Genomic DNA, 23,888 nt, shown 5'->3' with positions numbered 1-23,888 from the left:
GGTCCTACTCACGTTGCGGCCTTCCTCGCGTCACCGCCGGGATGGTGAGTTTCAGAGTTATGGGTATTGCAGTGGGCGTCCTGGGCTGAGGCCGGGGCCCAATTCCGAGCACTGACGTTACCATCTTGTCCCCACAGAAGCCGATCCTACTGCAGGGCCATGAGCGGTCCATTACGCAGATTAAGTATAACCGCGAAGGAGACCTCCTCTTTACTGTGGCCAAGGACCCTGTGAGCGTCGGCTGGAGGGCGGGCGGGACCATGCGGAGGGGGTCCGGGAGGGGAGAGATCCTTCTGCCAGGACGATGGGTGGACATGCCAGTTTTGCCGTTAGCGGGGAACCAAAGAACGGCCCATTCTGAGAAGTAGGGAGAGGCCATCCCGGGGGTAGGTTGGCGAAAGTATTCTACTGGGAAAGGTAGGGAAGAACTCGATTGGCCGACTGCGGTGGCTCACGCCTGTAATCCCAGCACTTTGAGAGGCCGAGGTGGGAGGATCGCTTGAGCCCAGGAGTTGGAGACCAGCTTGAGCAACATAGTAAGACCCATCTCTACACACAAAAAATTAGCCTGATGTGGTGGCTCGCGCCTGTGGCCTCAGCTGCTTCGGAGTCTGAAACGAGAGGATCGCTGGAGCCCGGTGAGCTGAGATCGTGCCACTGTACTCCAAGAAAAGCAAGAGACAGTTGCCGGGCGGGGTGACTCAAGCCTGTAATCCCAGCACTTTGGGAAGGTGAGGCGTGCAGATCACGAGGTCAGGAGATCGAGACCATCCTGGCTAACACGGTGAAACCCCGTCTCTACTAAAAGTACAAAAAATTAGTCGAGCGTGGTGGCGGGTGCCAGTAGTCCCAGCTACACGGGAGGCTGAGGCAGGAGAATGGCGTGAACCCGGGAGGCGGAGGCTGCAGTGAGCCGAGATGGCGCCACTGCTCTCCAGCCTGGACAACAGAGCGAGACTCTGTCTCAAAAAAAAAAAGAAAAGAAAAGCAAGAGACCACTGTGGAAAGGGGATAAGGATGAGGGTCAGCTTGCCCAGAGAATGGGATGCGGCCTTTAGGGATAATCTAATTTTTCTACCAGGATAGTGCAGGCTGTGTTATTCAGACACAGGGGACTTAATGAGGCTGTCTCTAGTCTCATTTTAAGTCAATCCCATCCTGCTACTCAATGCAAAACAGTCCCTCATGATACTGCCTTTTTAAAATTTTATTTTATTTTTTGGGGTACGGAGTCTCGCTCTGTCACACAGGCTGGAGTGCAGTGGTGCAATCGTGGCTCACTGCAGCCTCCGCCTCCCAGGTTCAAGCGATTCTCCTGCCTCAGCCTCCTGAGTAGCTGGGACTACAGGCTCGTGCCACCACGCCCGGCTAACTTTTTGTATTTTTAGTAGAGACAGGGTTTCACCATGTTGGCCAGGCTGGTCTTGAACTCCTGACCTGAGGTGATCCGCCTGCCTCAGCCTCCCAAAGTGCTAGGATTACAGGCGTGAGCTACCACACCCAGCCTGGCCATTTTCAAGATGAGAAAACTGAACTTCAAAGGAGAGAAGCACTGTATTTGAGATCATACAGTGAGACAGTGGCAGAGCAGGCACTGGAACCCAGACTTCCCTACTATCAGCTGCTCCCACTTGGATAAGACATCAGAGATACTGTTTTTCTGGACTGGAGCTCAACTTGGCCTTTTATTCTTTGGAGCCACTGGGAGTCCCAGGAGAGCTGGAGCTAACAAATGAGGATGCTCTTACAAGCCGCCTGACTCCTCTGTTGCTTACCTTCAGAAAGGGAGGAGAATCCAGGAGTTGGTCTTTTTATCAGCTCCCTGCTGTTTCCCAAGAAATGAAGAGAAGAGGGCAGAATCAGCCTGGCTACAGGCTGCTGAGGGTTCCTGGGGTAAAGTAGGAAGCATCGCTCTTACTATCCTGTGGTTTGACTTTTCCAGATCGTCAATGTATGGTACTCTGTGAATGGTGAGAGGCTGGGCACCTACATGGGCCATACCGGAGCTGTGTGGTGTGTGGACGCTGACTGTATCCTTGTTTTGGCTCTGAGTCCATGCTGCTAGGGTCTGTCAGCAATGGAGAGGCTAGGTTGGAAGTTGGGAGTTGGGGGTGTTGTTGAGGGCCTAGAGAACAATACCTCCTATTCCCTGGTCTCTTCACTGGCTGGGGAAACATTTAGGACAAGTTCCAGTTCTGGATAAGGAGGTAAGAGGGGAAGAAAGGCTCTTTGGGGCTGAACAGGGAGATGACTCACTTGGCCTCCCCCAGAGGACAAGGGCTCAGGTGAACTTCGTCATGTTTCTTAACAACTCTTCAGGGGACACCAAGCATGTCCTCACTGGCTCAGCTGACAACAGCTGTCGTCTCTGGGACTGTGAAACAGGTAAGCTAGGTTCATTCACTTTTTTAGCAACAGGTCCTAGGAAAATAGAGATGAAATCCATAGATAGTTTCCAGTCTAGGGAATAAGAGACAAGAAAGACAGATGAGAAAAGAAGTCTTACAGTAAGATACACACCATGGTAGAGGAAGCGTAGATTACTATGGGAGGCCAGAGCCCAGCAACTGGCTCCCTAGAGTGGGGATGGGAGCAGCCTGGGAAGGTTTCCCAAGGTAAATGTCATATGAGCTGGGGCTTAAAGGATGAGGAAAGACGTCATCACTTTGGCACATGCAGGAGTGAAAGCGTGGAGACTGTTGTGTCCGAGTCATCTGATCTGGCTGCAATTCCTGCTTCTTGGTGGGGTGGGGGTAGGGGGGTGAAATACACAGTCATGGAAAAGATGAAGCTGGAGAGTCAGGCTAAGGCCAGAACAGGTCTTGAATGCCAAACTCAGGAGCTTGGCTTTGTTCCATAGAATATGGGGTGCTGTGGAGGTCCCTGAGCAGGCAAGAGTGGGGGTCTGTTCAGTTTAGCAAGGTCAGGGAGCAGGGGGGAGGCACTGGAAGAGCTAAGACTGAAGACAGGGGAGCCTATTAAGTTTTCTTTTTTTTTTTTTCTTTTTCTTGTTTTTGAGACAGAGTCTCGCTGTCGCCCAGGCTGGAGAGCAATGGCATGATCTTGGCTCACTGCAACCTCTGCCTCCCGGGTTCAAGGGATTCTCCTGTCTCAGCCAGCCCGAGTAGCTGGGATTATAGACGCACACTACCATGCTTGGCTAATTTTTTTTTTGAGACGGATTCTCTCGCTCTGTCACCCAGGCTGGAGTGCAGTGGCACAATCTTGGCTCACTGCAACCTCTGCCTCCTGAGTTCAAGTGATTCTCCTGTCTCAGCCTCCCGAATAGCTGGGATTATAGACATGCGCCATCACACCTGACTAATTTTTGTATTTTTAGTAGAGACAGGGTTTACTGTGTTGGCCAGGCTGGTCTCAAACTCCGGACCTCAGGTGATCCACCCACCTCAGCCTCCCAAAGTGATGGGATTACAGGCGTGAGCCACTGCGCCTGGCTGGTGGCTAATTTTTGTATTTTTAGTAGAGATGGGGTTTCACCATGTTGGCCAGGCTGGTCTCAAACTCCTCACCTCAAGTGATCCACCTCAGCCTCCCAAAGTGCTGGGATTACAGGCATAAGCCACTGTGCCCAGCCTAAGTTGTTCTGTTTAGTGCCAGGTCTATGCTGGGCACTGGGGACATGCAGGGAAATCAGATCAGGTCTTTGCTGTGGAGGATTGCAGTCTGAGTGGGGAGATAGATATATTGCAGTCTACGTATGAGCATTACCACATTAGCAGGATGTCTGAGGAAAGAGTCTGGATAAGAAGTTAAAATACTTGGCCAGGTGTGGTGGCTCACGCCTGTTAATCCCAGCACTTTAGGAGGTCGAGGGGGTGGATCACCTGAGGTCAGGAGTTCAAGACCAGCCTGGCCAACAAGGCGAAACCCCGTCTACTAAAAATACAAAAATGAGCCAGGCATGGTGGCGGGTGCTTGTAATCCCAACTACTCGGGAGGCTGAGGCAGGAGAATCGCTTGAAAGGTTGCAGTGAGCCGAGATCACACCATTGTACTCCAGCCTGTGGGACGAGAGCAAAACTCTGTCTCAAAAAAAAAAAAAAAGGGCCTGGCGCAGTGGCTCACATCTGTAATTCTAGCACTTTGGGACGTCAGGGTGGGCGGATCATGAGGTCAGGAGATCAAGACTATCCTGGCTAACATGGTAAAACCCCGTCTCTACTAAAAATACAAAAAATGAGCGGGGCATGGTGGTGGGCGCCTATAGTCCCAGCTACTTGGGAGACTGAGGCAGGAGAATGGCTTGAACCGGGAGGTGGAGCTTGCAGTGAGCGGAGATCGTGCCAGTGCACTCCAGCCTGGGAAACAGAGCGAGACTCTGTCTTAAAAAAGAAAAAAAAAAGAAAAAATACTTTCTAAGTTTGGGTTACTGGAGCAAGAGAAACAGTGAGATGCGATGGTAGCATTCTCTAGAATGTCCTCCCTGCAATTGCAATGGATGGTGTAGCCCAGACTCTTGCCTGTTTCCAGGGAAGCAGCTGGCCCTTCTCAAGACCAATTCGGCTGTCCGGACCTGTGGTTTTGACTTTGGGGGCAACATCATCATGTTCTCCACAGACAAGCAGATGGGCTACCAGTGCTTTGTGAGCTTCTTTGACCTGCGGGATCCGAGCCAGATTGGTGAGGGCTGGGATTAGGGCTGGGGTTGAGGTAAAGGGTGCAGCTCTAGAGCCCAGGGCCTAACATCTACTGCTCCACACAGACAACAATGAGCCCTACATGAAGATCCCTTGCAACGACTCTAAAATCACCAGTGCCGTTTGGGGACCCCTGGGGGAGTGCATCATCGCTGGCCATGAGAGTGGAGAGCTCAACCAGTATAGTGCCAAGGTAAGAGGCCACATGGGGCCTGAGCCTACCAGAATGATTCTTTTTTTTTTTTTAAGGTGGAGTTTCTCTCTGTCGCCCAGGCTGGAGTGCAGTGGTGCCATCTCGGCTCACTGCAACCTCCACCTCCCGGGTTCAAGCAATTCTCCTGCCTCAGCCTCCCGAGTAGCTGGGATTACAGGCACACGCCACCATGCCTGGCTAATTTTTTTTGTATTTTTAGTAGAGATGGGGTTTCACCATGTTGGCCAGACTGGTCACGAACTCCTGACCTCAGGCAGTCCGCCCACCTTCGCCTCCCAAAGTGCTGGGATTACAGGCATGAGCCACCACACCTGTATTTTTTTTTTCTTTGAGACAGAGTCTCACCCTGTTGCCCAGGCTGGAGTACAGTGATACGATCTTGGCTCACTGCAACCTCTGCCTCCTGGATTCAAGCCATTCTCTTGCCTCAGCCTCTCAAGTAGCTGGGAATATAGGCACCCACCACCACGCCTGGGTAATTTTTGTATTTTTAGTAGAGATGGGGTTTCACCATGGTGGCCAGGCTGGTCTCAAACCCCTGACCTCCTGACCTCAGATGATCCACCTGCCTCAGGCACTGGTGATAGCACAGTAGTTCAGAGCAAGGGCGGAGCTGTATGCTGTGGCTCACATCTGTAATCCCAGTGCCTTTGGGGGCCAAGACAGGAGGATCTCTTGAGCCCAGGGGTTGGGGCTATAGTGAGTTGTGATCATACCACTACACTCCAGCCTGGGTGACAGTGAGACCCAGCACTTTGGGAGGTTGACCCGCCTCAACCTCTCAAAGTGCTGGGATTTTCTAATAAATTAAGAAAAAATTAATAAAAAATTTTAAAAAGAGCAGAGGTGAGATTGAAATGTAGATTTCACTACTTTTTAGCTGTGTGATCTTGGGCAAGTTACATAACTTCTCTGACCCTGTTTATCTGTAAAATGTTTCAAGGATCAAATGATATCACATGTTTGAAAAACTTGTCACAAAGTACTCAGGACATGTTAATAAGGATCACAGGCCGGGTGCGGTGACTCACACCTGGAATCCCAACACTTTGGGAGACTGGAGCAGGAGGATTGCTTGAGCCCCAGGGATTGAGATCAGCTTGGGCAATACAGGAAAACCCTATCTCTAAAAAAAAAAGAAAATTAAAAATTAGCTGGGTGTGGTGGAGCGTGCCTCTGGTCCCAGGTACTCAAGATGTTGAGGCTGAAAGATTGCTTGAGTCTGGGAGATTGAGGCTGCAGTGAGCCATGACTGTGCCACTGTACTCCAGCCTGGGTGATAGAACAAGACCCTGTCTCAAAAAAAAAAAAAAAAATTAAGGATCACAAATGAGCAGTTCCCTGCCACCAGAGTATAATGCCCTGTGCTGAGTTCCTAGAACAAAGAAGTAAATCAGACACAGTCCCTTCCCCCTTGGAAGGGACTTGCAAACAGCTAGCACCTGAGTCAGATTGTGAACTGTGCCACCGTAGAAGTCTCAACCAGGTGTGGAAGGTGCACTGTCCCAGGGAGGTGGTGTGTACATTAAACCCTGGAGAATAAATGGAGCTTCAAGCAGGAAGGAAAGAACATCCCACAGGCAAAAGGAACAGCAAAAGCAAAGGCACAGAGTTAAGAAAGTATGGAGTCTTCAGGAACCATTGGGATGCAGTCTTGGGGACAGAGGACAGGGAATAGATTTTAAACGTCCTTAAGTGTGAGGAGATAAAGAGTTTTGATTTTCCTCCAGGCAGTAGGGAATCTTGAAAGGGTTATCTATGGCCAGATTTTCCTTCCAACAGCGCTTGCAGGTTATGTTTGGAGAATGGACCTGAACTAGCCATCAGGCATAGGATGTACATTACTGGACAGAGTCAAGGGATATTTAGGGGTGACTGATTAGATAGAGGGGGTGAGGAAAACACAAAGTCCATGCTATCTCAGCTTTCTCATTTGGGTGCTTAGGTTTCTGGGGAACTGAGATTAGTAGGGATTGGGCCCAGTCAGTCTCATTCTTCCTCCTTCCCCAGTCTGGAGAGGTGTTGGTGAATGTTAAGGAGCACTCCCGGCAGATCAATGACATCCAGTTATCCAGGGACATGACCATGTTTGTGACCGCATCCAAGGACAACACAGCCAAGGTGAGCCTGGGCAGGGGTCTGGCAGGGCTGCTGCCTCCCTCCTGCTGCACAGCTCACCCTGCCCGACTTCCCCCAGGAAGGCTCTTTCTACAGATATCCCCCTTGCCTTCTCTCTCCAGCTTTTTGACTCCACAACTCTTGAACATCAGAAGACTTTCCGGACAGAACGTCCCGTCAACTCAGCTGCTCTCTCCCCCAACTATGACCATGTAAGAGAACCCCATCCAGCCTTCCTGCTAAAGCCTCAGGAAGCTTCCAAGTTCTAGATGCTTGTCCAGAAGTTGGGCTACAACATTGTGGGGGAAATGATGTCAGGCAAAGAGGAGATTCCCAGAGGAGTGACAAAGCTGGAAGGATGAATAGCCCCAGGGAAGCGGGCAGGAGGTGGCAGAAGTGTCTGATCATCCCCTACCTTTGGTATCCTCCCATTGAGCTGTGTGAGATGTGAAAAATGTATATGGCAGGAGAAAAACAGAAAATAGACTTGGTGTCCATCGGGCCCATCTAGAGTTTCTTCTTCCATTCAGGTGGTCCTGGGCGGTGGTCAGGAAGCCATGGATGTAACCACAACCTCCACCAGGATTGGCAAGTTTGAGGCCAGGTAAAGAGGAAGAGAGCTCTTCCAAATTGAAATCTCATGGGGTGCACCTTTTTTTTTTTTCCCCGAGACGGAGTCTTGCTCTGTCACCCAGACTGGAGTGCAATGGTGTGATCTCTGCCTCCTAGGTTCAGGCGATTCTCCTGCCTCTGCCTCCCGGGTAGCTGGGATTACAGGCACCCACCAACACACCTGGCTAATTTTTGTATTTTTAGAAGAGACAGGGTTTCACCATGTTGGCCAGGCTGGTCTTGAATGAACTCCTGGCCTTAAGTAATCTGCCCACCTTGGCCTCCCAAAGTGTTGGGATTACAGGCATGAGCCACTGTGCCCGGCCTTCATTATATTTCTCTATGCCCATATTTCCTCTATTGTATAATGAGACAGTGACAATATACTTACCATAAAATTATGCAGATTAAATTATTCAGTTAATATTTATTAAGCTCTTTAAGCACTGCCCAGCACGTAGTAGGCACTCTATAAGTATTAGCTATGAATTTAGGCAGACTTCTGGGTCCGGTCTTCCTCTTATAATAAAAAAGTTAAAAAATAAAGATACAGGGTCTCACTATGTTGCCCAGGCTGGCCTCGAACTCCTGGGCGCAAGTGATCCTCTGCCCTCAGCCTCCCAAAGTACTGGGATTACAGGCGTGAACCACAGCCCCCAACTTCATCTTATTTTGTTCACATTCACTTATTATCTCAATTTTTCTGCTTTATTATTATTTTTTGAGACAGGGTCTCACTCTGTTGCCTAGGCTGGAGTGCAGTGGCACCATTTCTGCTCACTGCAACCTCCTGGGCTCAAGCAATCCTCCCGCTAAGCCTCTGAGTAGCTCAGATTACAGGTGCACACCACCGTGCCTGGCTGCTTTTTGTATTTTTAGTAGAGATGTTGGCAAGGCTGGTCTCAAACTCCTGGCCTCAAGCGATCTGCCTTCCTCGGCCTCCCAATGTGCTGGGATTACAGGCATGAGCCGCCACGCCTGGCCTCAAATGCAAATTATATCACAAAAAATAAAGCAGAAGCCGAGTTCGTGACCAGCCTGGCCAACACAGTGAAACCCCATCTCTACTAAAATACAAAAATTAGCCGGGCGTCTATCATCCCAGCCACTCGGGAGGCTGAGGCAGGAGAATTGCTTGAACCCAGGAGGTGGAGGTTCCAGTGAACCGAGATTGCGCCACTGTATTCCACCCTGGGTGACAGAGTAAGACTCCATCTCAAAATAAATAAATGGGGCCGGGTGCGGTGGCTCACACCTGTAATCCCAGCACTTTGGGAGACTGAGACGGGCAGATCAGGAGAACAGGAGATCAAGACCATCCTGGCTAACACAGTGAAACCCCATCTCTACTAAAAATACAAAAAAGTTAGCCGGGCATGGTGGCAGGCACCTGTATCCCAGCTACTTAGGAGGCTGAGGTAGCAGAATGGCGTGAACCTGGGAGGCAGAGCTTGCGGTGAGCTGAGATCGCACCACTGCACTTCAGCCTGGGCGACAGAGCGAGACTCCGTCTCAAAATAAATAAATAAATAAATATAACAATTTGCATTTGGGGAGCGCCACCTTCAAAATGTTTTGGAAGGAAATGGAAAGTGAATTAATTGTGTCCCTTTTCCTCCAGGTTCTTCCATTTGGCCTTTGAAGAAGAGTTTGGAAGAGTCAAGGGTCACTTTGGACCTATCAACAGTGTTGCTTTCCATCCTGATGGCAAGAGGTAGGGTCCCAGTGAAGCAGCTGAGCTAAGCCTGGGTTGGGTCTCTGCCTCTCCTAGAGTAGGCACCTGACTGGTGCCTGGCTATCTTTTTCCAGCTACAGCAGCGGCGGTGAAGATGGTTACGTCCGTATCCATTACTTCGACCCACAGTACTTCGAATTCGAGTTTGAGGCTTGAGAAGCTGGATCTCCGGCCGGGCGTGGTGGTTCATGCCTGTAATCTCACCACTTTGGGAGGTCAAGGTGGGCGGATCACCTGAGGTCAGGAGTTTGGGACCAGCCTGACCAACATGAAGAAACCCCATCTCTACTAAAAATATAAAAATTAGCAGGGCGTGGTGGCACGCACCTATAGTCCCAGCTACTCAGGAGGCTGAGGCAGGAGAATCACTTGAACCCAGGAGGCGGAGGTTGCAGTGAGCTGAGATCGTGTCATTGCACTCCAGCCTGGGCAACAAGAGCGAAACTCCGTCTCAAAAAAATAATAATAATAATAAGCTGGATCTCTATCCGGGCCAGAGAAGATTCTCACAGAAGGTTTTGAACTCTAAGAAATAAATTGGTTTGGTAATAAATGGCTTCTGGTCAGATATTTTGTGGGGTCTGTTTTATCATCTTTCCTTTTCACTGACACCCCAGCAAGGGGATGCCGATCATGGAGACTTTTATTATTTAGACCTCCCTATACTTTGGACACCTCAAACTTAAGACCGTCCGTACTTTTGGCCAGCCTGGGTTGCAGGCATCCTCTTCCAAGGTGTAAAGGTCCTAAGGGGCCTGCAGAGGTTTCAGGAATGTCTCGGTTGCTGTCCAAGGAGCCAGTGCTTAGGGTGGGGGCTGAAGTAGTTGGCTGAGAGGCTTCTGTCTTCTCCCTTCCTGTCACTGTTTGCCACGCTCTTCCCCCATGCGGCTTCTGCAGGCTCAGGTGAGTGGGTCCAGCGAAGAAACAGGCCCGAGGAGGAGGAACACAGGTCAGGACGCTGAGCGGAGGGATAATCCCCCGTGGAGAAGGTGTGGGGCTCACCTTGCCCAGCCGCAGGCTCTGGGGCTCCACAGATGGCCAAGGGATTGAGGATGTAGAGTGGGTTCCGGAGTCTTTGTTGCTCTTTTGGCTGGCTGAGCCAAGACCACAGGGAGTGCGTCCGAGCCCTCACTTCACACGGGCATCTGCAGAAAGGCAGGGAGTAAGTTTCCAGCCCCAGGTATGCCCTCTGGGAGTCTGGGTGGGCAGCCCTGGTTAGTAGGGTGACAGCCACTTTGGAGCAGTGATAACCTCTCCTTTTCTCCTTTTTCTTGCAAACATTGCCAGTCAGATCTTGTACTGGGCACTAGAATAAAAGAGGAACAAGACAAAGTCCTACTTCTTAAGGAGTTCTATTTAAAGGGAGAAACCAATTTAGTTTTGCCTCAGTGTCAGAGAAGGCTAATTAAGAATGTGATGTTTGGCCGGGCGCGGTGGCTCAAGCCTGTAATCCCAGCACTTTGGGAGGCCGAGGCGGGCGGATCACAAGGTCAGGAGATCGAGACCACAGTGAAACCCCGTCTCTACTAAAACTACAAAAAATTAGCTGGGCGCGGTGGCGGGCGCCTGTAGTCCCAGCTACTCAGGAGGCTGAGGCAGGAGAATGGCGGGAACCCGGGAGGCGGAGCTTGCAGTGAGCCGAGATCGCGCCACTGCACTCCAGCCTGGGCAACAGCGTGAGACTCCGTCTCAAAAAAAAAAAAAAAAAAAAAAAGAATGTGATGTTTGAGCTGAGTCTCAACAGACCTAGCATACCCGCTGTGCAAAGCAACAGCCAACACTTGGGGAGAATGGCAGGAGCCAAAGAAAGAAGGAGGGAAAGGCCCACTGTGAATATTGATAGGCCTGGACCCAGGAGCTTTTGAAAGAAAACTGATAACAATGAAGATGCAGAGAAGAGTGAGGCAGCTGCTGGAGAATCCAGATGGGAGAGACCAGTGTGGATGAAGACCGGGGGAGGGCCTTCTGGCAAGGGAGGACCAAACTCAGACAATTTTAGGAGAAAGACTAAAGATGAAGGATGGGGGAGAGGGAAGTAAATAGAGATGATCCAAGACTAGTAGGGTTAGTGAAGCAGGATGGGGTATGGAGGAAGACTGAGCAACAAAATATAATTAAATCTGATCTTCACCCTGGAAAGGAGTGAACCCTCCCTCCCCGCATCTCAGTCTCATAAGACAGCTGGCATCTGGGGCTGATTGGGAGCGTATGCAACAAGAGACCAACCAAATAATAAAAATACCACTTCTTTTATTTATTTGTTTATTTATTTAATGGAGTCCCACTCTGTTGCCTAGGCTGGAATGCAGTGGCATGATCTCGGCTCACTGCAACCTCTGCTTCCCAGGTGCAAGCAATTCTACCTCAGCTTCCTGAGTAGCTGGGATTACAGGCATGTGCCACCACGCTCGGGTAATTTTTTTTTTTTTTTTTGAGACGGAGTCTTGCTCCGTCACCCAGGCTGGAGTGCAGTGGCGCGATCTTGGCTCACTGCAACCTCTGACTCCAAGGTTCAAGTGTTTCTCCTACCTCAGCCTCCTGAGTAGCTGGGACTTCAGGCAGGTGCCAACATGCCTGGCTAATTTTTTGTATTTTTAGTAGAGACAGGGTTTCACCATGTTAGCCAGGGTGGTCTTGATCTCTTGACCTCGTGATCCACCCGCCTCAGCCTCCCAAAGTGCGGGGATCACAGGTGTGAGCCACTGTGCCCAGCCTAATTTTTTGTATTTTTAGTAGAGACGGGGATTTCACCATGTTGGTCAGGCTGGTCTCGAATTCCTGACCTCAGGTGACCCGCCTGCCTCAGCCTCCCAAAGTGCTGGGATTACAGGCGTGAGCCATTGCACCCGGCCAGATTACGGCTACTTTTATCCCCTTCATGCTACTGATGAGATTGAGACTCAAACAGGTTTGCTATGAACACCCAGCAGGTGAGTGATGAAACTGGAATTTGAGCCCAAATTATTAGACTCTGCTTTCAACTTCCATTCTATTACTTGGAAAGAATCAACCTGGCAAAGTGGTAGAGAACCCCAGAAACTATTTTTGCAGCAAATTTCCCCTGTAATCCTTGTTTTCAAGGCAGGGGTTCATTTGCAATTGGCTATGGACAGAGTAGGTATGTCTAAATGATTGGCCTTAGACCTATTTATCTCTGGATTTGCAGAAGTTAGGAGGAAGTATGAGATTTGGAGACAGGGGCAAGGAGAACACTCAGTTTTCCTAAAAGACAAACTCACTTGAATTTGAGAAAGATGGCTCCTAAGGAAGTAAGCTGCTGGCCGGGCACGGTGGCTCACGCCTGTAATCCCACCACTTTGGGAGGCTGAGGTGTGTGGATCACCTGAGGTCAGGAGTTTGAGATCAGACTGGCCAATGTAGTGAAATTCCGCCTCAACTAAAAGTATAAAAATTAGCCAGACGTGATGGCGCATGCCTGTAATCCCAGCCACCCAGGGGTCTGAGGCTGGAGAACCAGGAAGGCTAAGGTTGCAGTGAGTCCAGATCGCGCCACTGCACTCCAGACCAGGCGACAGAGCGAGACTTCGTCTCAAAAAAAAAAAAAAAAGGAAGGAAGGTGCTGATGGCACAGGTACACAACCCCTTCCTCTGCCTGCCCCTAACCCACCTCAACACTCCCTCAGCTTACCTCTCCTTTTCGCTGTTACAGAGAAAGGTGCCAAAAGGGGAGGCATAGGCGTGCCCAAATAGCGCCAACAGTAGCCCTTCCCCAAACTCCAATGACAGTCGGAACTGGCGGCCTGGCTGCCACACGCAGTCCAGGAAGAAGAGAAAGGTGGGTGCCTCATGCTTGGGGTGGGCATGGGAGAAGGCTGAGTGGGCACAGCACAGCTGGAAGGGGTGGCCGGCCTGGGGAGTGGGGCAGAGCAATGGGGAAGCAAGGTTTCTGGATGGAGGGTAAGGCTGGGGTTGGGTGGTCGCTTACTTTCCTGGATCCACTCCAACTCCACCAGTTCCTGGAATCCAGTCATGGTTTTGCTCAAGGGGTCCAGGATGAGTTGGGCCAGTGAAGTCACAAGCAGGGTGCTGTCTGTGCCTTCAGCCCCATGTACCAGGCCAGGAATAGAATGGACTCAGTTCTAGGCTATATTTGCTTACTGAATCACAGTTTTGCATTCAGGGGTTGAGAGCCCTGCCCATCCCGCCCTATTCTGTGTCAAGGGGGCCTTACCTCTCCATGCCCTGGGCTGCCAGGCAGGCGGTGCTCAGTGCCTCCTTTACATGTTACAGCCAGCAGCAGCCATCCAGCAGACTCAGCCAGTTGTCCATGCTCTGCTCCGAGTCCCCACAGGCCTCCACCAGGCGCACGAAGCTCTCCTGCAGGGGAGAGCTTGGCAAGTGCTCAAGACCAATGAGGGAGACACAGAATCCTGTAAAGAGCCTATCTGATAAAAGGGACATAGAGCCCCTTAGGGATTCCAGTCTCACAGCACATACAACCCACAGAGGAGCTCCTAATCTTTGAGACAGGGTCTCATTCTGTCCATGAAATGGTTTCTTTTTTTTTTGAGACAGAGTCTCACTCTGTCTCCAGGCTGGAGTGCAGTGGCGCGATCTCAGCTCACTGCAACCTCTGCCTCCCGGGTTTAAGCGATTCTTCTGCCTTACCCTCCCAAGTAGCTGGGACTACAGGTGCATGCCACCATGCCCAGCTAGTTTTTGCATTTTTAGGTTTCACCATGTTGGCCAGAATGGTCTCGAACTCCTGACCTTGTGATCCGCCCACCTCAGCCTCCCAAAGTGCTGGGATTATAGGCATGAGCCACCGTGTCTGGCCTAAAATGGTTTCTTAGCCTTGAGGATTCCTCAGTCTGATGGGAGAGACTCAAGACCCTTTGAGAGGCCGGGCGCGGTGGCTCACGCCTGTAATCCCAGCACTTTGGGAGGCCGAGACGGGCGGATCACGAGGTCAGGAGATCGAGACCATCCTGGCTAACACGGTGAAACCCCGTCTCTACTAAGAAATACAAAAACCTAGCCGGGCAAGGTGGCAGGCGCCTGTAGTCCCAGCTACTCGGGAGGCTGAGGCTGGAGAATGGCGTGAACCCGGGAGGCGGAGCTTGCAGTGAGCTGAGATCCGGCCACTGCACTCCAGCCTGGGCGGCAGAGCGAGACTCCGTCTCAAAAAAAAAAAAAAAAAAAAAAAAAAAAAAAAAAAAAGACCCTTTGAGAAAGCTCCCGGGAAGGGGTCACATAGCCCTCTGGGGAAACACAGAATGTCCTGGGAAACCACCAATTTGCTGGAAGTATCACAACGCCCTTGATGTACCACAGTCTGATGGGAGCAACACAGCACTCGCTGGGGAGCCCCAGTCTGACAAGAAAAACACAATTCTCTCAGAATTCTGAATCTGCTCCTACCTCCCAGAAACTGCTCTGTTCAAGGTCACCAGTGACCTCCTGCCAGAAAATCTAACAGAGACTTCTCAGCTCTGTTTAAAAGCCTTCAGTGGCTGCCCACCACCTTGAGGATAAAGTCTAGGCTCATCTGTAGCCTCATCTGTACTCCCATTTCATACTCGACACTCCCACCATACCGAAGGACATTAGTCGACCCCATCCATGGTTTCACTTTCTGAGGTTTCAGTTACCCATGGTCAACTGTGGCCTGAAAATATTAAATGGAAAATTCCAGAAATAAACAATTCATAAGTTTTAAATTGTAAGCTCTTCTGAATGTTGTGATGAAATCTCGAGTCACCTTGCTGTGTCCCGCTGGATGGGAGTCATCCCTTTGTCCAGCATATCCATGCTGCACACACTCCCTGCCCATTAGTTACTTAGTAGCTGTCTTGGTTATCAGAGCGACTGTGGCATTACTGCAGTGGGCTTGTGTTCAAGGTCAATAGGAGCCTAAGGCTGCATTACAAGGCCTATGTCATTCACCACATCTCATCACATGGCATTTAAGCATCTCACATCATCACAAGAAGGGTGAGTATAATACAATAAGGTATTTTGAGAAAGAGATCACATTCAGATAAACTTTTTTTTTTTTTTTTTTTTTTGAGATGGAATCTCACTCTGTCACTGAGACTAGAGTGCAGTGGTGCAATCTCAGCTCACTGCAACCTCCGCCTCCTGGATTCAAGCAATTCTCCTGCCTCAGCCTCCCGAGTAGCTGGGACTACAGGCGTCCATCACCACACCCGGCTAATTTTTTTTGTACTTTTAGTGGAGGCAGGGTTTCACCATGTTAGCCAGGATGATCTCGATCTCCTGACCTTGTGATCTGCCCGCCTCGGCCTCCCAAAGTGCTGGGATTACCCACCACGCCTGGCCTCATACAACCTTTTTTTTTTTGGAGTTTCGCTCTTGTTGCCCAGACGGGAGTGCAATGGCGGGATCTTGGCTCACTGCAACCTCCACCTCCCGGTTTCAAGCAATTCTCCTGCCTCAGCCTCCCGAATAGCTGGGATTATAGGCCCGCACCACCATGCCTAGCTAATTTTTTATATTTTTAGTAGAAGCGGGGATTTATCATGTTAGCCAGGCTGGTCTTGAACTCCTGACTTCAGGTGATCCGCCCGCCTTGGCCTCCTAAAGTGCCAGGATTACAGGCGTGAGCCACTGCGCCTGGCCTTTTTGTTTTGTTTTGTTTTTGTTTTTTTAGACAAGGTCTCATTCTGTCAGCCAGCCTCAAGTGCAGTGGTGTGATCACAGTTCACTGCAGCCTCTACCTCTCAGGGCTCAAGTGATCTCCCACCTCAGCCTGTTGAGTAGCTGGGGCTACAGGTGCACTCTACCATTCCTGGCTAATTTTGAGACAGGATCTTTTTTTTTTTTTTTTTTTTTGAGACGGAGTCTCTCTCTGTCGCCCAGGCTGGAGTGCAGTTGTGCGATTTCCACTCACTGCAAGCTCTGCCGCCTCCCGGGTTAACGCCATTCTCCTGCCTCAGCCCCCCTAGAAGCTGGGACTACAGGCGCCCGCCACCATGCCTGGCTAATTTTTTTGTATTTTCAGTAGAGACAGGGTTTCACTGTGCTCGCCAGGATGGTCTCGATCTCCTGACCTCGTGATCCGCCTGCCTCGGCCTCCCAAAGTGCTGGGATTACAGGCATGAGCCACCGTGCCCAGCCGAGACAGGATCTTGCTCTCACCCAGGCTGGAGTGCAGTCACATGATTACGGCTCACTGCAACCTCCACCTCCGAGGCTCAAGCCATCCACCTCAGCCTCTTGAGTAGCTGGGACTACAGGTGTGCACCACCACACATAGCTAACTTTTTTTTTTTTTTTTTTTTTTTTGAGATGGAGTTTCATTCTTGCTGCCTAGGCTGGAGTGCAATGGCGCTATCTCAGCTCACTGCAACCTGTCTTTTGGGTTCAAGTGATTCTCCTGCCTCAGCCTCCCGAGTAGCTGGGATTACAGGCATGTGCCACCACGCCCAGCTAATTTTGTATTTTTAGTAGAGATGGGTTTTTCCATGTTGGTCAGGCTGGTCTCGAACCCCTAATCTCCAGTGATCTGCCCGCCTCAGCCTCCCAAAATGCTGAGATTACAGGCATGAGCCACCACACCCGGCCAATTTTTGTATTTTGTATAGAGACAGTGTCTCCCTATGTTGCCCAGGCTGGTCTTAAACTCCTGGGCTCAAGCAATCCATCCTCCTCGGCCTGCCAAAGTGCTGGGATTACAGGCATAAGTCACCGTGCCCAGCCACAATCTTCTAAATCTCCAAAATACCTATCTTTTACCTCAGCACCCGACCTATACAACTTTTATTACAGCATATTGTAATTGTTCTATTTTATTATTATTGTGTGCTTACTATATAAATTAAACTTGGCTGGATGCAGTGGCTCACGCCTGTAATCCTAGTACTTTGGAAGGCTGAAGCAGGTGGATTGCCTGAGCTCAGGAGTTCAAGACCACCCTGAGCGACATGATGAAACCCCATCGCTGCTAAAATACAAATAATAATAATAATAATAATAATAATAATAATAATATAAAATAATAATAATAATAAAATACAAAAAAATTAGCCAGGCATGGTGGCAGGCTCCTGTAGTCCCAGCTACTTGGGAGGCTGAGGTATGAGAATTGCTTGAATCTGGAAGGCATAGGTTGCAGGGAGCTGAGATTGCACCATCGCACTCCAGCCTGGGCAACAGAGGGAGACTCTGTCTTAAAAAATAATAATAATGGCCGAGTGCGGTGGCTCACACCTGTAATCCCAGCACTTTGGGAGGCCGAGGCGGGCGGATCATGAGGTCAGGAGATCGAGACCATCCTGGCTAACATGGTGAAACCCCGTCTCTACTAAAAATACAAAAAAAAAAAAAAATTAGCCGGGTGTGGTGGCGGGCGCCTGTAGTCCCAGCTACACGGGAGGCTGAGGCAGGAGAATGGCGTGAACCCAGGGGGCAGAGCTTGCAGTGAGCTGAGATTGCGCCACTACACTCCAGCCTGGGTGACAGCAAGACTCCATCTCAAAAATAATAATAATAATAATAATAATAATAATAAAATAGGCCGGGCGCGGTGGCTCAAGCCTGTAATCCCAGCACTTTGGGAGGCCGAGACGGGCGGATCACGAGGTCAGGAGATCGAGACCATCCTGGCTAACACGGTGAAACCCCGTCTCTACTAAAAAATACAAAAAACTAGCCGGGCGAGGTGGCGGGCGCCTGTAGTCCCAGCTACTCGGGAGGCTGAGGCAGGAGAATGGCGGGAACCTGGGAGGCGGAGCTTGCAGTGAGCTGAGATCCGGCCACAGCACTCCAGCCTGGGCGACAGAGCGAGACTCCGCCTCAAAAAAAAAAAAAAAATAATAATAATAATAATAAAATAAAATAAATACAAAAAAGAAAATTAGCCAGGCGTGGTGGCACGTGCCTATAGTTCCAGCTACTTAGGAGGCTGAGGTGGGAGAGTCATTTGAACCCAGGAAATGGAGGTTGCAGAGAGCCAAGATCACACTACTGCACTCCAGCCTGGGTAACAGAGTGAGACTCCATCTTAAAAAATAATTATTATGATAAAATAAAATAAGATTAAAAAAATTAGCTGGGCATGGTGGCAGGTGCCTGTAATCCTGGCTATTTGGGAGGCTGAGGCAGGAGAATCACTCGAACCTGGGAGGTGGAGGTTGCAGTGAGCCAAGACAGCACCACCGCACTCCAGCCTGGGCAACAGAGCGAGACTCTGTCTCAATAAAATAAAATAAATAAAAATAATAAAATAAATTAAACTTTTTCATAGGTATGGAAAAACATAGTGTCTGTAGGGTTTGGTACTATCTGAGGCTTCAGGCTTTCACTGGGGATCTTGGAACACACTTCCCGAGGATAAAGGGGAACTACTGTACTTGGCAGTTCCCCAAATAGGACAAATGACCAGGCTGTCTCCGCACCTGGACACTTGCAGTTCCCTCCATGCAGGGTCTTTCTTTCTTCTTCTGGCTCACTCCTCCATTTTCGGGACTCAGCTAAAGCATCCTATTCTCAGGGAAACCTCTGATTACCTGAGGTCATTGTAGTAAGAGAGGGGCACCTCCTCTGCGCTGCTGCTCATCTCAGGGAAGCCTGATTGTCCATTCTCTGCTGAGCTCTGTCATGTCTGAGCTGGCCACCGTGGCAGCCCCTGTTGCTCAGTGCTGGGTAAATAAATAAATAAACACAGCTTTGTATTTTGGATAGGGAAGCAGTCTACTCTCCTCAAAACACAAAACTCCCTCAGGACCTCTTCTTGGCACTGCCATCACCTGGAGACAGAGGGCACAGATCCCATCTGTGCAGGTGCAGCCCCCAGGGAGGGGGTGAGTGTGTGCAGGGAGGTTGTTCCGGGAAGACAAATTTCAGTTTAATGTAAAGAGGTGCTTTTTCTTCCCAGGCAAAGCTGGGGTGCCTAGAGAGTAAGGCGCTGTCTCAGTGGTGGTGTGCAAGTCGGGTTGCCCATGTGGAGGGATGACACCAGGAAAGACTTTCAGGGTTCCTGGAGGACCCCCACCACCCCAACACACACTGACACACACGTACATTCACAGAGCCCTACAGGAGAGGGCCTGGGAGAGGGTGGGAGGCTCCTTACCTCTCCAGGGACCCGTGTAACCGTTACCAGCCAGGGTAAGCGGCCTTGGCCTCGGTGCCTCCGCCAGTCACGTGGGCCTGTTTCGCTGCCTGAGCCGAGAGCGTGTCCATGATGAAGCCCGGCGCCCACGGACGAGCTCCCGCCAGCACAGTTCGCAGCAGCTCCTGGTCCTTCTCGCAGCGCCGCTTCTGGGGAACGGTCAGGGGCTGGCTGGAGCGTAGCAGAACCTGCGGACCGGACTCAGCTCTGGAAGTGACCCCCCCAGGCTTAGAGGGCCCCTAGGCCAGGTCTGCACACCGACAGGCTGGAGTAGAGAGACCAGGGCGAACTCAGGAGGCTTCGGACCAGTCTGGAGGTGTTGTGGCCAAAGTGGTTTGGGACCCTATGAATAGCCCGTGGGCGGGTCCTGGCTTGACAAAGAAGGGACTAAGCTTCGCGGGGCCCAGAACCGTCAGGGTCTACTCCCTGCTCCGCAGACCAACGCGTGGCGGCTGAGCGAGGTGAACGGGGACTTCAGCTTGTGCCCCAGATACCCCCGTGCCGTGATCGTGCCACACGTGGTGGACGATGATGCCCTGGCACGCAGCGCCCGATTTGATCAGGGAGGTCGCTTCCCGGTGCTCAGCTACCCCCTGCTCCCAGCGGCACCGTGAGCGCGCCCTTCCCATGCTCCGCCCCTAGGAGGCCGTGTCCTTTCTGGGCCTTTTCTTTTTGGCCCGGCCAATTCGCGGCCTGGCCGCTGCCCCAGCTCCTGCTCCATTCTGGTCCCGCCCCTCTCCCGCCTTTTCGCAGGGGAGGGTATCACCATTCTCTGGCCCGAGGCCAGGTCTAGGGCACCCAGGGAGTGCCCTGTCCCCGCGCCTCTTCCAGGCCCGGCGCTTCCACCTCACCGGGCCCCCACGACCGCCCCACTTCGCGAGCTACTCTCTTGTAGTAGCGTTCGGGCGGAAGGAAGAGCCAGGAGTCGCCCAATCTCAGGCCCTTGGGACGGTAGAATAAAGGGAAGGAAGTGATGACGGATTCCAGGGAGGACAGCGCCCGGAGAAGGAAGTCAGGGGCTCTGAGGAGAGTCGGAATCGTCTCACCTGCGCCCTTTCCAGCCCCTCAGCCCTGTAGCTTCAGCTTCGGCCTCTCCAAGTACCCCAGACCACCCTGCATCCCCCTGCCATTTAGCTGCGGCTGCGGGGCCTCTTTGAACAGTAGCACCTTTTTTTTTCCCCTCTAAGCTTAAAGGGCTTGGGCGCGCCCTCGCCACACCTCGATAGAGGGGGCGATGTCCAGCGTTGCTTCCGCGCCCTCTATTTCCAGCTGCAGCACTCGCAGGTCCTTACAGCGCAGGGTGATGGTGCCCGAGTCACTCGCAACCCTGGGGAGGGACGGGCCCAGGCTTAGTGTCCCTCGCTAAGGAGGGGATGATGTCCTCCTGCATAACGCAGGGTGATGGTGCCCTCCTGCGTAACGCCCAATCCGGGAAACTCGTCGCCCCTCTCTGAGACTCGTTGTCCTTTCCCAGGAGAGGGGCAACGAGTTTCCCGGATTGGGCGTTACGCAGGAGGGCGCCAGCTCCGACTGCGCCGGCCGTGACCCCTACCCCGCCAAGCCGCGCGCTCCCCAACTCCGGGGACCCCCCCTCCCCGCCACGTCTCACTGCTTCTCGAAGAAGTCGACGCTACGCAGCAGCAGCAGCCACAGGTCCAGACAGGACGCGGGCCCTGGCGACAGCAGCAGGTGGTAGAGAGTGACGCACAGCGAGCCGCGAAGCGGGAGCGCCTCCGGGCCCCGTGGAAGTTCTGCTTGGGCCCAGCCCGTGTGGATCAGCTCCGAAAACTCCATTCTGCCAGTGAGAGACCCAGGGCCCAGCAGAAGGCCAGACTGTGAGAGTGTCAGGAGGGGCAGGCTGGAGCAGCCAGCGCAGCCAGCGACGCCGTCTGGACAGCTGTTAAGGAGGTCACTCAGAGGAAAGGATCACAGTTTCACAGGAATTTCCCCTCATATTGCTAATATCTCTTAGCGAGGTCCCCGGCCAGAGACTGTTATAAGCAAATCTCCATTTCATCATCTGTGAAATGGGGAGATTAATCTTGCCTAAAGTCCTTAACCCTATGCCTGGGTTGCAGGAGACACTCAATATTTTTGCATTTTTGTTTTTTTAAGCCCTGAAGCGCTAACACTACTGCTAACTTTAAAAAGAAAGAAAGGCCTGGCGCAGTGGCTCAGGCCGGGCGCGGTGGCTCACGCCTGTAATCCCAGCACTTTGGGAGTCCAAGGCGAGCGGATCACAAGAGGTCAGGAGATCGAGACCATCCTGGCTAACATGGTGAAACCCCGTCTCTACTAAAAATACACACACACACACACACAAATTAGCCGGGCGTGGTGGCGGTGGCCTGTAGTCCCAGCTACTCGGGAGGCTGAGGCAGGAGAATGGCGTGAACCTGGGAGGCGGAGCTTGCAGTGAATGGCGTGAACCTGGGAGGCGGAGCTTGCGGAGATATCGCACCACTGCACTCCAGCCTGGGAGACAGAGCGAGACTCCATCTCAAAAAAAAAAAAAAGAAGAGAAGAAGAAAAGAAGAAGGAGAAGAAGGAGGAGAAGAAGGAGGAGGAGAAGGAGGAGGAGGAGGAGGAGGAGGAGAAGAAGAAGGAGGAGGAGGAGGAGGAGGAAGAAGGAAGAAGAAGAAGAAGAAGAAGAAGAAGAAGAAGAAGAAGAAGAAGAAGAAGAAGAAGAAGAAGAAGAAGAAGAAGAAGAAAAAGAAAGAAAGAAAGAAAGAAAGAAAGAAAGAAAGAAAGAAAGAAAGAAAGAAAGAAAGAAGGAAGGAAGGAAGGAAGGAAGGAAAGAAAGAAAGAAAGAAAGAAAGAAAGAAAGAAAGAAAGAAAGAAAGAACCGGGCGCAGTGGCTCACGCCTGTAATCCCAGCACTTTGGGAGGCCGAGGCCGGCAGATCACGAGGTCAGGAGATCGAGACCATCGTGGCCAACATAATGAAACCCCGTCTTTACTAAAAATACAGAAATAACTGGGCATGGTGGCGCATGCCTGTATCCCAGCTACTTGGGAGGCTGAGGCAGGAGAATCGCTGGAACCCAGGAGAGGGAGGTTGCAGTGAGCCGAGATAGCGCCATTGCACTCCAGCCTGGGCAACAAGAGCAAAACTCTGTCAAAAAAAAAGAGAAGGCCGGGCACGGTGGCTCAAGCCTGTAATCCCAGCACTTTGGGAGGCCAAGACGGGCGGATCACGAGGTCAGGAGATCGAGACCATCCTGGCTAACACGGTGAAACCCCGTCTCTACTAAAAAAATACAAAAACAAAAACTAGCCGGGCGAGGTGGCGGGCGCCTGTAGTCCCAGCTACTCCGCAGGCTGACGCAGGAGAATGGTGTAAACCCAGGAGGCGGAGCTTGCAGTGAGCTGAGATCAAGCCACTGCACTCCAGCCCGGGCGACAGAGCGAGACTCCATCTCAAAAAAAAAAAAAGAAAAGAAAGGAAGGAAGGAAGGAGGGAGGGAAGGAGGGAGGGAGGGAGGGAGGAGGGAAGGAAGGAAGGAAGGAAGGAAGGAAGGAAGGAAGGAAGGAAGGAAGGAAGGATGGATGGATCTCTTCCCCCGTACCTTGGTGGAAGGGCTGGAAAGTGGGTTTGAAACTGGGAACTGCCTACTTCCTCCCATACATAAGAAACTTGGGTTGGGGAAATCCTTTGGTCCACCTTAAATGCTTGCAGCTGTGTAGCTGGCGCCCCTCCCCCACCTTGCAGCTGGAAGTCCCTGCCTGAGGGCGCCCTCTGTGCAACCCACTTCTGGCTAAGTCCAGACCTCAAGAACCCCATCCGCTATCACACCACCTTTTCAGCAAGTGTGTATTGCCGGTACAGTGAGCTAGCTGGGTCTTGTGTTTGGTGCTGGGGCCCAAGGATGACTGGGGAAGGTTCTGTTCACAGGGTTTTCAGTCTGGCAAGAGACACAATTAAGCTGGTAAAATTGCAGGAAGAGAGCTGTGCCAGTTTCCCACAGAACCCATCTATTCATCCATCCACCTTCTTTTTCTTTTTTCTTTTGTAAATGTTTTTGTGGAGATGGTGGTCTCCCTGTTTTGCCCAGGCTGGTCTTCAACTCCAAGCCTCAAGCAATGCTCCTGCCTCGTGGACTCCCAAAGTGCTGGGATTACAGGCATGAGCCACCATGCCCAGCCTCTTTTATTCATCTTCTTTCCCTCCCTCCCTCCCTCCCTCTCTTCCTCTCTTTCTCTCTCTTTCTTTTTAATTAAGAATAAAGAAGGCCGGGTGCGGTGGTTCACACCTGTAATCCCAGCACTTTGGGAAGCCGAGGTGGGCGGATCATGAGGTCAGGAGATCAAGACCATCCTGGCTAACACGGTGAAACCCCGTCTCTACTAAAAATACAAAACAAAAAATTAGCCGGGTGTGGTGGTGAGCAACTGTAGTCCCAGCTACTTGGGAGGCTGAGGCAGGAGAATGGCGTGAACCCGGGAGGCGGAGCT

At 51.5% G+C, this 23,888-nt stretch overlaps 2 protein-coding genes across 15 annotated transcripts; one reads left to right on the top strand and one right to left on the bottom strand.

The window, feature by feature from the left end:
* Positions 1-6: 6 nt before the first annotated feature.
* Positions 7-9,903, top strand: EIF3I (eukaryotic translation initiation factor 3 subunit I). The gene is made up of 11 exons (XM_028836530.2): positions 7-44; positions 138-230; positions 1,943-2,030; positions 2,320-2,385; positions 4,492-4,641; positions 4,724-4,851; positions 6,883-6,993; positions 7,113-7,202; positions 7,521-7,594; positions 9,224-9,316; positions 9,412-9,903. The coding sequence occupies exons 1-11, from the start codon at positions 42-44 to the stop codon at positions 9,491-9,493; spliced, it is 978 nt and encodes a 325-aa protein (XP_028692363.1). The 5' UTR covers positions 7-41; the 3' UTR covers positions 9,494-9,903.
* On the bottom strand, positions 8,010-21,862 carry LOC707638 (myotubularin-related protein 9-like). 14 transcript variants are annotated; one of them, XR_013404481.1, is made up of 8 exons: positions 21,043-21,862; positions 20,652-20,760; positions 19,395-19,621; positions 18,718-18,960; positions 13,530-13,675; positions 13,284-13,394; positions 12,577-12,734; positions 8,010-10,482 (listed from the first exon to the last, which is right to left on the bottom strand). XR_013404481.1 is itself a non-coding variant. In XM_077964768.1 (4 exons), the coding sequence occupies exons 1-3, from the start codon at positions 21,225-21,227 to the stop codon at positions 19,418-19,420; spliced, it is 498 nt and encodes a 165-aa protein (XP_077820894.1). In that variant the 5' UTR covers positions 21,228-21,862; the 3' UTR covers positions 18,557-18,960; positions 19,395-19,417. The 14 variants fall into 14 exon arrangements, 1 of the variants encoding a protein (XP_077820894.1); XR_013404480.1 differs by having other exon boundaries at positions 8,010-10,643; positions 12,577-12,680; XR_013404488.1 differs by having other exon boundaries at positions 10,343-10,482; positions 12,577-12,680.
* Positions 21,863-23,888: the final 2,026 nt, after the last annotated feature.

Source organism: Macaca mulatta, chromosome 1 (genome assembly GCF_049350105.2).
Source record: "Macaca mulatta isolate MMU2019108-1 chromosome 1, T2T-MMU8v2.0, whole genome shotgun sequence".
Classification (NCBI taxonomy): Eukaryota; Metazoa; Chordata; class Mammalia; order Primates; family Cercopithecidae; genus Macaca; species Macaca mulatta.
Note: the sequence above shows the minus strand (reverse complement) of the source record. Positions and strands in the feature narration are given on the sequence as shown.